A 13,947-nucleotide genomic window follows, 5' to 3' on the forward strand; every position below is an offset into this window, starting at 1 on the left:
TACAGATCTTCATTATAGAAAGCTTAAAACAAAGATACTTGTATTACAAAATAAAGTGTTTCACTTTGAGGGTGCCAACATGTAGATGGCCCACACAACCTCAGAGCTACAACAGCCATTATATTGCTATTAATTATTGATCAAATATTTTCTCCCAGTACAAGTATTTTCATATTGCCCCTTATGACTTTAGAAGAACTGCTCAGGATTTTGATTCTCATTAACTAGCAGTGCTAGCATTATTAACTACATGCTACTAAAGCCCTAGAAAGAATACAACATGCTCATTTTTTAACATTTTTTCTACAGTAGCCAATTGCCTCTTTCCATCTCCATTTTACAGATGGGAAACAGCTGTAAAGAACAGCTTTACATGCTTACCTATTAGCAAACCGTGTGCATCTATATTCTTTACCTAATGAGCGTAAGATACTCAGTACCAAGGTTTTATTTTGATTTTGGTTTCCTCCAAATTCACTAGAAAATAAGTATCACAATACCTCTAGGAAGCAAAAAGACCAGTGCTTTAGAAGGCACTGGGACCTGGAAGAGGAGAGCTATAAAAATCAATGTGAGAGGGCTACATCAATGGGGTAAGAGTACTCTGGTGATAGGGTAAACATTATGGGCAAACAAGGAGATAAAAAGACCAATAAATTCCCAGTATTATTTGGACAGAATACTCAAATTCATTTCTCAAGTACAGAGTTTAGAACATTTCAGTTTCATCAAAGGGGGACAGGAAGAAGATGAACATTTCACAGCTCTGCAGCTAATCATTTTCTAATCTAGTCAAATGTTCACATGCTTACCTTTATCTCTCTTGTTGCTTTCAAACCAAACCCCTCCTCCTCAAAGTTAGCTATTTCAAAACCCTCCGTGGATGCTCCATTTTCAGTTGCCCATTTTATCAATTCAGGGAAATAATCATCTCTTTTTCCATCAAAAACAATAGACAAACCTGTATATAAAGTGTATTAAAGATGCAGAAATAAGAGGAGAAAGATTTTAAAAAATCAGTATATAAGCACATGTAAACAGGTATGTGTTATAAGATAACAGTTATCCTTTGAAGAAGCTGAGTGAGAACTGGTCTTCGCTAAGTATTACTTGATAGTAGAAAAGTGTTTTACCCAGTCTTCATCAAATTAGATATTCTGCAAGATTGGCTTACCTTAAAAACACAACCATTTAAATCAAGCTATGATGAAATGTGAAACACCCCTCCTCTTTCTCTTTTAAAGAAGAAAATGAAAATATTTCTCAGCTAAATATTGATAATAAATGCAATCACCACAACATGGTAATACAGACACAAGAAGGAATTTAGGAGCATGTTGAAGTTTCATTAACTGAGCACTGGAAATGATAAGCAGATATCAAGCTCCTCTCACGCACAAGGCACTTAGCTTTTTCACATAACATATGGATATGCTAAAATAACTAAGAACTGATCATCCTCCTGATATCACAGAGCTCTTCCAAATTCTTGACACTGATTCTCCAACAGGCACGCGGTCCTCCAGTGAAATCACAAGTCTTACTCACTTCCTCAGCTTTCCCTTTAACCTTCATCAGATTTGAACTTACACATTATGGTTCCCAGCTATACTCAGTCATCCTTCTACACCTCTTTGCCTCTAAGTTCCCTTCAATCCAAACTCCAGCATCAGATCACATTAAAATTGTCCAAACACCCCTGGTGTTCAGGCCATTTTATGAGTGACAATATGCAAACAGGAAATGGCTTACATTTGAAGATATTTTGGTTAGGCATGGGGGAAGTCATTGACAGCAGCCCTGTCAAGAGAGACTTGGGGGTTCTGGTGGACAAAAGGTTCGACATGAGGAAGAAAAGGCTCTGGGAGACCCTATAGCAGCCTTTTAATACTTAAAGGGGTCCTATAGAGAGGATGGAGAAGGACTCTTTTCTGGGGTAGATAATGATAGGACAAGGGGGAATGGTCATAAACTAAAGAGTATAGATTAGACATCAGAAAGAAATTCTTTACTGTGAGGGTGCTAAGGCACTGGAACAAGTTGACCAGAGAAGCTGTACATGCCTTATCCCTGGAGATGTTCAATGCCAACACGATCTAGTGGGTGGCATCCCTGCCTATGGCAGGGGGTTGGGTGATCTTTAAGGTCCCTTCCAACACAAGCCATTCTATGATTTTATGGTGTTGAGGAGAGTTTTAGGAAAATTAGGAAAAGTAGCAGTAGTGTATCTCAAACTATTTTCCTAAAAATCATGCATTTCAAAACCCCAAACCAATCACCTGCAGTTAACATGACAGTACAACTATCACGTAAGCTATATTTTTTGACAAGGCAGTTTAAAAGGTGTATATTGATGAAGTCTTTTCAATGCAATGAGAATGTGTTGTACCATATTTTGTTTATTTCCTTTTAAACAAAGCTGCTATCTCCTTTATTTCATATTAATTTCACAGAATTATTTTCCATAAAATATATCTAGACCTAAGGCTAGTAAGGCATGTCTAGTAAGACTAGCTTACATAAGTTACAGTCACTATTGTGGAACAATTTATTTCTATACCAAACAAGATACAGCTGTACTGATAAAAATTACTGAAAAATCAGCTTTATTGAAAGTTTTGGTAATTAATCAAACAAGCAAAAAAAATTTTGAAAGCACAAATACTCCATTTTCAAGTTAAGTTTTCTATAATCAAGGTAATTTTAGTTCACATTCTGCAACCCATTGTCCTACTTGAGGAAATCACAAAGTATGACACTTCAGGCGATACATTCATTTGTACATCTTAAAAGTTCCCAACCAAAGTTTACATCTCTTTTCCTAAGTGTTTAAAGCTGTTATTAATCTAGAAAATTGTGCAGTTTTTATTAGTATGTTCCATTCAAAATAGTTTTGAAAGACACCGTGCTATTTATACTCACCATGGATTTAAAAATGCACATTAAGAGGCATTTGTGTGTCAAATGGTGTTGTGGTTAGTAGGTTTTGCATCTCTCAAGACAAAAATGTCCTATTAACATAATACTGTTATACAAATTCTACTTCTGCCAGCAGATATTTTTCCATAGATGGTTCTGTCTTTCTGGTGCTGGAGATACAGTGAGCAGCCCAACCTCAGTGCTAACTCTGTTCTTGTTAAGTTGAATTATGCTTTACTATAACACTTGTATTACATCATAGAAACCAAGACATGTACCACAAGTTTATGGACGTTGTGGGACAGCAAAATAATGAACCAAGTTCACCTCTACACAGCTACAGGATGCAGTCACTCAAACAGTATCATTTATTTTTCAATGTCTTCTGCTAGTAACTAACATTCAGAGGTTTAAAGTTCTTTTATGAAGTGAGATTTGTATGCATTCATCAATATATATTAAAAACAGGTGTGAAAAGGACATTTTAAGCTTCTAAGTACAGTCTTCTTCAAGCAAGAATACAGAACACAAGCCCCATTTTAAATACAGGCTGGCTCTTTTTGCCTTCACTGTATAAATATTAGAGAAGAGTTGTTTCAAGACCTCTTCAGGTATTTCCAGTTCAAGTCTATTAATTCCCAGATTAAAAAGTTGTTTTATTGGCAGAAAAATAACTCTTAAGAGGTTGATTTTACTATAAGTTACATGGAAAATATTTTTTAGAACATGCCTCCAAATAAAAACAAAACTAACATGAAAATAGTAACAACAACCGATCAGTGAGTTGTTGCAAAATATAGTGAAAGAAAATTGATCTCATCTGAAAAATAAGCACACATTAAACTTAGGAAAAAATAAATAAATAAATAAACTCCATATAAACTATGATACCATAAGCATTTCTTCAGTTTGTGTGCTTGATATACAGCAGGTAGACATTAATTGATGAATTTATTTTGTACATTTTATTCTGTTGTAATTTAATGTCATTATTTTGAATGCAAAAACTGTTTCCATGTCCAGCAAGCGTTCAGATTAAAATACTTACAAAATTCAATATTTAATGTTCAGATTTACAGAACCAGAAAAAAAGAATATGGAATAAGAAATCAAAGAGGCCTATTATTCTCAAAGAATTTTACTTCCAGACTGTTAGATGATCCACAATCTCATACTGTCTTTTCTAATTAGGGGACAAAATTATCACTGAATCAGTTGCCTGTGATATTCATTCATAAATGCAAATACTAAAATTGTTAATGCCATTGGTTACGCTCACCAGAACATTTAAGAAACTTTAACGTGTAAAACGTAACTGCATGACAGCAGAACTAGTGTTTTTATCCTAATATAATAGGATTGCATAATATTTATACAATAACAAAAAAAATACTTCCTTTAGCTGTCAACAAAAGCAAGACTTTGGGCAAATTAAGGGTAGTTCAGGTGTGCCATTATCTTACAGTCTTTCACATTTACCTTTTTGCTTTTTGCGAATCTTCTCAACAAGGGAACGAATCTGCACATATTCTTCCCACTCTTTACCAGGACCAGGGGTAGGACTGCTGCATTCTGGGAAAAAAAGCCAAACGTAAGTATTCTCTTTAATAATACATGTATATATATATTTTAACATCAGAGAACAGGTCATGGTTGCACAGTAACTTAAAGTGAACCTTAGTACTAGTCCTTTGAACAAGTGGACATGATAGTGTTTACCATGTAAACAGTTATAAGCATCCCATTTTTGACAAGTAATTAGAGACTTTCGAAATTTTCACAGTATAGATTTCCTCAAGTTATTTTACTTTAATCTAGTCTCCTATTCTTTCAGGTATAAGAAACACCAAATGTTAAAAGGCTAGTAGAAAAAAATGCAAAGAAACAGTTTTCAGTAGTCTCACAGATAAAGCAAACAGACAAAAACATCTGTTTTCAATAACCCCCACAAAGCACCATTTACACTGGCCTGTTTGCTGTTATTTTTACTGTAAAGAAAGCAGATAACAGCACTGTGCTTACCTTCATAAATGAGAAATTTCCTAGTACATACATTGGACCTACCTAATTAATAGTGTTCAAAGATGCATGCGTACAGGAAGGACAAGCAAAGGAACACTTAGCCAAGCTTTAGCTTTAGACACAGGCTCCCTGACAATATTCTAAATGCCAGCATGTGGATCTGAGCTGCATAAATCCAAGTGGGCAGCTGAAGATTACCTTGTTCAACTGATTTGAAAATCTTTCCACTGAACGAAACATGGAAGCTTGACAAAAAGAACAGCTGATACTTGTCTTTGCTTAGAAAATTAGCTCTATATTTTATTTTTGGTAGTAAAGCACAGGCCAACTGTAGCACAAGCACAAAATTGCTCTGCCAACTCCTTGTCTCCTCTTTCTGAGCAATGCTGAAAAAAAATCCTGAATTTTTCTAAGGCAACATTTAAATGTGTCCAGGATATGAAAACTTTGTCCTGTGTTTCAACCACAGTGTAGCTCAGGACAGTTACCAGTGACAGTAGCAAGCGTGAACAGTATTTTAACATCATCATATGAATTTATGCTTTGCATTTTATGCAGAGTAGAAATAACAGATGAATTCCAAGAACCTCAACAAGTGAAACAACCTTTGGACTACACACTAGAACTGACGACTACAGAACGCTTCCAAAGAACGATAAAAATAAACATTTTTATTTAAGACAAAAATAACAATGCAGTTGAATTGAGTTGCACTGCTGCTTTCCACAATTAATTTATCTACTCTGATATTGGTTCAAAGTGCTGTTCAAATGTTCAACAGGAATGGTGTAATTCTTGAGGTTTACAAGAAAAACTTTTTTTTTGTTGACAAAGCTGCAATGTCAAGTAATCTACAATAGCTTTTTTAAAAATCTAATCTCACCCAGTATTTATGCTTGAGTTGAGTCATAAAGCCAAAAGCTATCAAAATATACTGTGGCCAACACATACATATATAATACATCTGTAACAGTATCTACTAAGAGATATATGCTATGAGATGCATAGTATACTATCTTAAGCAGGCTGAAATGGCAAGCTTGGCCACTTAGAGGAAGTGAATTGAATTCACTGGTAATCAGAGAAAACATTTGTGTTCAGCATGCCATCCCTTCTCCCAAAGAGGCATAAAATGAAACTTACTTTGCAATAGCTCACTAATTAGATTCAACATTTCCTTTGGAGATACTGTTGCTGTGGCTCCTGTACCTGACTTCTGAGTTTTTACTCTGCTCTTCTTCCCCATCTTCCAACTAAAAGAGATTAACAAACAGACTTGTTACCAATTACAGTAATGACAAATTGACAAGAAGACAAATCAAATTATTTCCTCTTGACACAAAACAAGAGAGGGAGACAACACTGTCCCTTAGAACATGGAGACTACTAAGTCCTGGGGCATAAAAAGGTTTTTTACCTCTCTAGTAGGTATCAGAGGCTCAAACCCATCTGTGCTGTTTCATTTTATCAGTCCCCCTTGAAATGCATAATTTACTTTTCTAGTACAGCTCTGCCATGAGAAGCCCTCACATGCAGACTGGTCAGGAAAGATCTCAGATTCTTTGCAATCACTTCCTGACTGGTCACATCCCTCAGCATTTTTTTAAATGAACATTGTCCTCTAGAAAGACACTGCTCTGCCACAAGCCATTTATCACATTTGATAAAAGACTTGATTAATTTTCAGCTCATAAGAATGCAGAAGGTAACACTTGTATGGATATCCTATGAGCTTCTAATTGTACAAATTGCAAATAGGATCAATATATATGGCCAACCTGCTGTAATATACTGTAAGACAAAGCCACGGAAGAACACTGCCAATGAAAGTAAAGAACCTACAAAAGTTTATTTTTGTGGTTTCCTTGCTATACTTTTTTTTTTCTAGTAATGCTCTCATAACTGAGAAAATAAACAGAGCTCATGGTACATGGGGCCACCTTCACAGAGACTTTACCTGTACACCATGACCACTTGAGTGGTTTGCCCTTCAACGTGCCATCCTGTTCCATTTATTTTAGACCCTTGCATACTTAAAAGAGATTAAGTCAGATGGGTCTGTAACAGACCCAACTGCAGGTTTTGGGGGCAGAGTCCAGAAGTCTTCAGAATAAGTGCTGCCTTGGTTCAACGCAAAACAATGCAAATCTAGTTCACACAAATAGTTTCTAAGCACAATCCCCTGTATCCTTAAGAACTGTCAGGAAAAAAAAGTCAATGTACTCATATCATAGTGTATTCCATGTTACAAGTTATAAGTTATGACACAGTTTATACCAGTGAAGATGCTCATAAAGACTAAGATAAATAAGCTGAACAACTGAAGTGATTTTGAAGGATTCTGGTTTCTTAACTCTAAGAAGAAACTGTTTATCAGACAGTAATTTGATGGAAAGCAGCCTAAGAAAATGCCCGGTGTATACAACTGTCAGAATACTGCAAACATTCTCAGAAGTTCTATTTAGGGAAAGATCTACTTGGTATACAAATGTTCATCAGATTTCATCAGAAGAAAAAAGACAACAAATGTTATACATGAAAACATGTGAAATGTCACCATGCAATTGGAACGATGACACACCAATACATGAAGCTGTACGAATATAGTACATGGTCAGCACTGTACTTTGAAGTTTTTCAGCATGAAATCTGAACCTATTTTTGCAGTGAAAGCATTGCCAGGAGTCTAAAGCTGGCTTTAGAGCATGTGAACTTTGACTTCCAAAATGCAAAGAAAAAAATGTGAACAATGGTAAGTATTTGCATTACTATCACAGGTGAATTGTCTCAGAGACCAGAAAGTAACCTCTAGCTGAACTATACTCTTGTATATTACAATCTGTAAGATACGCAAGGCTAATGCAAGATCTGTTTCAGCTTCTACAGCTCAGATAGCACACAGTGAATGTACCACAGGAAATAAGGTCAGTGAACACTACTTACTAGGTTGATGGCACTGTAATCAGAAAAGCTTTTTCACATGAAAAGCACTGCAAGCATCTCCATAGATGCATTTTGTCTCAACTATTGCTTCTTAGTCAGAATTTCTAGAGACAACAAATTCTGTATCCTGCATGCATGATTAAATCAGCAAATTTATCTCACGCAAAAAAAAAAAACAAAAAAAAAAAAACAGCAGACTGACATCTTCAGATATCTTGTTTTGAAACTATTTCCTTTAAAGTAATTATCTATCTTGATTAAGACTGCACTTTTTATCCAATTCCCCAATCAGAAAATAGAACTCCACTTCCTAAGTAACTTATCTCCGTTCATCGCTCAGTTACATGAGACAAACACAACCACTTCCAATCCAATGCATCTGACAAATGTGGTGTTTGCTAAAGGCCATCATCTGAAAGGAATTCCTGGTATGTGTGTATTTGTCCAGAAAATATATTCCAAACACCTACTCAGCGGAGCTGCTTAGTACAAGTCACATATAATAATTTTAATGCAATATATAGTATAAACATATTATGATTTTTTTTTATCAAATATTCTTAAAATCTAGAATATATAATCCAATTTAATGTGTCAAAAAAAACGGTTTACTTGAGCAATACTCCCCACCTTTTTTAACCAATAGATCATGAGTTATCCTGATAACATATGATGCAATATGGAGAAACCACTAATTTCTTTGTGAAACTACTTTTTGTATTTAAAATTATATTTGCATCATACAATTCATGAAACAGATTTTAGAGTTTGATTTCAATTCTACAGAAATTCCTGGATTTCCAAAAATATTTGTAACTTAAGAAAAAATATATATTTTAAATTTGAAATAAAATTTCAAAAATGAAGCACCATATTTTTGACTAATGATTAAAGCCATGTTTCAGAAAAATGAACTGTAAGCCTGTTTCTCAACACAGCAATGAAAAGCCAGGCTGTTTGCCAGCATGTGCATGACAACAGAAGCAGCAATCTAAAATATAGCTGCATAACAGGCAGAGAAAAACAAAAACCTTCAGGACTGAGAAGAGCTGCCCACTTCGTAAATATCTGAAGCTGCAGCAATATTACATTTCAGTGAGGCATGGTTTTTTTGTTTTGCTTTGGTTTCTTTTTTTTCAAATTTGCTCTTCTGGTTCTCTTCTGGTTAACATTTTTAAGTGCTATGCCATGTTTCCTTTCAAATGAACACTGCTTAAAATTCCTGAAAGCATTCTGCAAAGGGAGAGTAAGCTGACAGCAATGATGAATAAGCTCAGTAATACACAGCACAGCCACATTTCCAAATATAGTGCATCAGCTGGCTTGGCAAGAAGGATCATGCCAAAACACTGGCAGTGAAGGGTGTAAATGATCTTTCTACCCCTTTTAATACTGCTGTCAAAAATGATCCATCTCCCCCTTCTAATACTGCTGTCAAAGAGCAGTTGTGTTGTGTCAGACTTTGAACTTTTGTTTCCGCATCTCACACAAATAATATTTTAATGAGCTGTAAAATATTCTCCCCTTGACTTACAGCTTTAGAGTGAGAGCGTTCACCTAACAGCTTTAGAAGGTAACCACGAGAGGTCTGTACGAAAATACCAAAAGAAGTTTGCTTGTTTTTTAAATTTAAAGATAAAAGATAATTAAAAAGTACTGCTTCACATTCTCATTAAGAAAGCCAATACCTCTGATATTTGAGAATTTGACCTCATCACAGGATCACATTTCCATATGGAAGCAATGCCAAGCATGGACGATAAAAATATGGACCTGCCCAGCAGTACTTCAGAAAAAAATAATAATACTAAAAGTATTCTATGCTAACCATTGACAAAAAATTCCTAAGTTTTCACATTCACATGACCACCAAGCTGTTCATTGCAGCACCTATGTAAATAAAGCCATAGTTAAGTTTGATACACAAAAGGCTTCATAATGAGCTATAAAGATACTCACCTCTCCATCACCGGGTAAAGACACAAGCTTGCAACCCATCTAACAACAGTGAATACAGTCACTGTGCTAGGCAAACACTATACTAGTTTTTAGTATGTACTTGTGTTAGTTTCCAAGAACTGTGGAATTCTTCCCGCTTTCTGATACCACCTTTCCCAGACCCCTTGCAATGCTTTCAGTTACCTCCCTTGCCTCTTTGTGGACTCCACACTGCTTTCAGTTTCCTCCCTTTCTAGCTAGGCAACATCACCTTTTGCAGGTCAGGATATACCTAAACACGCTGGGCAAAAACATCACCATCCATGTTGACTGCCTAGCAAACAGGCCAAGCAGATAACCTGTTCTCAACACAGCCTTTCCTTTAGCAAGCTGACCAGCTCATGCCAGAGCAGTCCCACTCCAGAACTTGATTGAAGACGTCCAACAAGTTGATGGCTTCCCAAGAGGGAAGAGATGACCAGCAGACAGAACTGATGTGATCCCATAAGCCTTGTGTGCTTCAGCTATCACTCTTCAGTTTACAAAATAGTAAAACAGCTATTAAAAAAAAAAAAAATCACTGAGCTTTTACAAATAACCACCAAGCCTGGAAATCCCACAGGAAGAGGTGCCCATTCAAGTTTAACTTTGCTTCCAGGACCCACTGTATTTCTAACACAGTACCATAACATTGTATCTGCTTTAGTTCAGACCCTCTTCCAGGCTAATTACATGATGTCCTCATTACGTAACAGTTCCCACCCCACGCATCTTCTTGGCATGCACCAGCACAGAAGGTGAGGGGGGCAAATCCGGAGTCGGTATTAGAAGGACAGACACGGGGCGACAAGGGCAGACAAGGAGAAGACGAAGGAATTCTCAAGCTACGCAAAGAGCACCAAGAGGTGAGGATAGTAGGTGGCTGTGGGATATGTTCCTTGGCTGTATTGAGCGGGAGGACAGATGAGTAGGATATACACAAGCCAGGCTTGCAGGGTTTGTTTTTCTCCTAATTTGATTACCAAGATGAAGTCATTTTCCCCTCTACTTCAGTTAGGGAAGCATATCATCTTGTATCAACATATGCTGAGTAGCCAGGGGCTTAAGGGACAAGCTTATAGGCAATTGGTATGATTTCTCCATCATGTATGGAGAACACAATTTTACATTTAATTTGACCAGATTTAATGACAATTAAATCTTTTGCTTCTACTGCTGAAGTTCTTTTCTGAACGTGAATCTATGACTGCTGGTAAAGAGATAAACACATTTCATAGCGAATAGAAAGCACAAAATCAAGAAGTGTAAGAACAGTGTGGGTGGAGGAAGATATGTCTGTGATCTTTAAGAAAAAATCAGTTTATACACTTACAATGAACACTACGTTTGCTTGTGAAAGCCACCTACATCATGTCACTTGGAAACCACATTAACACTCTCATCACTCCTAGGGTATTAATCTAGATGTTCCCACTAAATAAATGACTGCTACAGTTTCAGTCCCTTTCCCCCCAGCTCTCACTCTCTCATCTTTGCTGTACTCCAGCACTTCTCTTCTTATTACTTCCCGCCCACCACTGCCCTTTCTTTTTTCTTCCATTTCCTCTATAAAGCTGCCTCGAAAGCTCTGTGAAATACAGTATCATGGCAGTTCATTCTGTCTACCTTTCCTCCAACATGCTTCTGTCCTTTAAATTGTAAGCTCTTTAGGAAAGAAGACCTCCTGCGATTAGAGTGCTCATAGCAAGGCAGCCTTGCCCCCCAAGTTTTTAAAGGGAATCTGAAATATTGCCATAGTGCTGATGACAATGCTAACAAAATCACTTACAAAAAAACACTAAAAAGATTGATGGTAGAAAAGCCACTTAAGGCTGCATTCCACTTTGAATACAGTATAAATTTATGCTTCCCAAGAATTCCCTTGGCCATGGCCTGCAATATTTCATTAAGAGAGCTTTGATGCACTTATGGCTAGATACTGTACTCTGAGTCAATCCAAGGCACAGCCCAAATTCAGAGTACCCTGGGTTTCTTCTCCTGTCCCAGAAGAACTCAGTGTGGACTGTGTTGCTTCTAATCAGTTACAGTAAATCTTTATGCTATACTGTCACGTAGCCTCTTAAATGCTGTTCCTTCCTGCTGGTCTAGAAAATGTAAGCTCTCCCTGGATAAAATATAAGGATTGCCATGCTTAGATTTTTCATCTGACCATGTCAAGATCGCTGTCTCCAGCAGCAGAGGACAGCTCTAAACACGTATGTTCTGCAGTAAGAGGCAGGCCCTGGCACACATACATACTGGGTACACCACAGAGCAGTTTTTTTTTTTTTTCCAGTTCCATGAGATTCTGCTTGCCGTTCCTTCCTCCTCTTTTAGTGCCTGGACCTCAGATTCCCAGATTCAACACTCCATAATATCAGAAGGCTTCTTCCTCAGTCTTCTCTTCTAGAAAGCTATCTACCAGATAGAGGCAACAGCTTGATGAAACACACCAGTTACCACATCTCCTACTGCCTTCCTGTCTCTATGAAGAACAACGTTGAACAGCATCCACCATCCCCTGGGGGAATGGTAAAAACAGAAGTTGCTCTGCCTCTTTTTACAATCTTATTTTCATCCTTGTCTTTGTCACCTTTACTTCTCTTCTACTTCTGCCAGGCCAGGCCGACCCTGTCTTTTACCCCAGGAAGAACAACCACAATAGCAACCAAGAGCAGGTACCTACAGAGCTCCAAAAAAAGCACAACAAAGAGGGATTTTTCTCCAGCGTGTTCACCCAGCTTCTTGTGGTCTAAGCTGCAATTTAGCGAGCTTCCCTTCTCTGTGAGGTTGTGAAATTACCCAACCAGCTTCTCCTATTTTATACAGAATTTCAGTTTTATCTTCCTCTGAAGACCTGATTTAGCCACAACCCATTTGTAATAGAACTGAATGTAACCAAATAAGAATAAAATAGGAAAATGAGCAAAAAACACTTAACAAGCAAAACCAAAACAGAAAAGAAGAAACATGAGACCAACACTGAAAATTTATCTCAAGTTATCACTAATGGAAAGAACTTAGTGGCAAACAAATCATTTGCAAGATATGCCTCTATTCTTAATGCTTTCAAATTAATGTGTTATTTCTCTTCCTAGAGGAGGGGTTTGAGTACAGTTACAGCAAATGATTTTGTCGCTATTTTAAGAACAGTTAACATCAACTGAGTACATAAAAAATAATGTGAGAGAACACTGTTGCTTTTGTACTTATTCAGAAAAAATCCAGTTCATGCAGAGCATCTGTTTTTCATGCAAGATACCGTTTTATACTGTTTTTACTTCATTTTACAGCTGGGCTGTTTACTAAGGCATAAGACAGTCACATGGCTGACTTATGTTTCAAAAAAACCCTGATGTCCAATACATTTTGATCATTTGTGAAAACGCTCTCACATGCTCTTTGCTCAAGGAGCTGCTTGCTATCACTGTGCAATCCCAAAAGCAACCCCCTCAAAAGATTTATAAACTTTATAAAGGGTTGGTCCACAAAGAGAATGAGATTAGCTGTTGTCAAGAGCTACCCTCCTAACATTCACAGAAGAAAATTCCCCAAAACGTACAGCAAAACCATGACTACAAGAACATTACGATTGCCCCAAATCCCTATTGCCATCGAGTCATTAAGGTACACTGATTTTATTAGGTAGAGGTATTTGTACAGGTATTAGCCTGTACATGTTTATCAGGACATAACACACTCCACTGTTTGATTTAAAATGTTGGTATGCTAAGGCATGAGCTAGTAATTATGTGTTACCTCTGACTGTGTTTAAAACAGATTTTCAAAAGTCCCATAAATCCAGAAAATCCATAAATTGCCAAAACAGCTCTTGTGATGGTTTAACAGCCTCTTCTACTTCCCTTCACAGCACAGCAATGCTCAAGAAGTCACTTTAGTGTGTGTGTCATTTCAGACAGCTCAACCAGTAAGCGCTCTTACTCCACTGGGTAAATACAAGACAGTCACTAAAACTACTTTCTATAAGCCTTAATATCAGTGCTAATGGTCAAAGACTAGGGCCTTTTATCACCATTTTCTGTATTTTACTTACCACTGGATTAAGTGACAACAGCAAGACAATCA

The 13,947-nt window shown here is 36.9% G+C and overlaps 1 protein-coding gene across 1 annotated transcript in view; it reads right to left on the bottom strand.

Annotated features, from left to right (window-relative positions):
* Positions 1-13,947, bottom strand: part of SETD3 (SET domain containing 3, actin histidine methyltransferase) — a 60,511-nt gene that overhangs the window by 34,176 nt on the left and 12,388 nt on the right. Inside the window, exons 3-5 of the mRNA XM_035328786.1 lie at positions 6,085-6,194; positions 4,399-4,491; positions 813-961 (exon numbers count right to left, since the gene is read on the bottom strand). Of these exons, the coding sequence (XP_035184677.1) occupies positions 813-961; positions 4,399-4,491; positions 6,085-6,187 (345 nt within the window). The 5' untranslated portion in view covers positions 6,188-6,194. The remainder of the gene's footprint in view (positions 1-812; positions 962-4,398; positions 4,492-6,084; positions 6,195-13,947) is intronic.

This window comes from Oxyura jamaicensis, chromosome 5, assembly GCF_011077185.1.
Source record: "Oxyura jamaicensis isolate SHBP4307 breed ruddy duck chromosome 5, BPBGC_Ojam_1.0, whole genome shotgun sequence".
NCBI classification, from domain to species: domain Eukaryota; kingdom Metazoa; phylum Chordata; class Aves; order Anseriformes; family Anatidae; genus Oxyura; species Oxyura jamaicensis.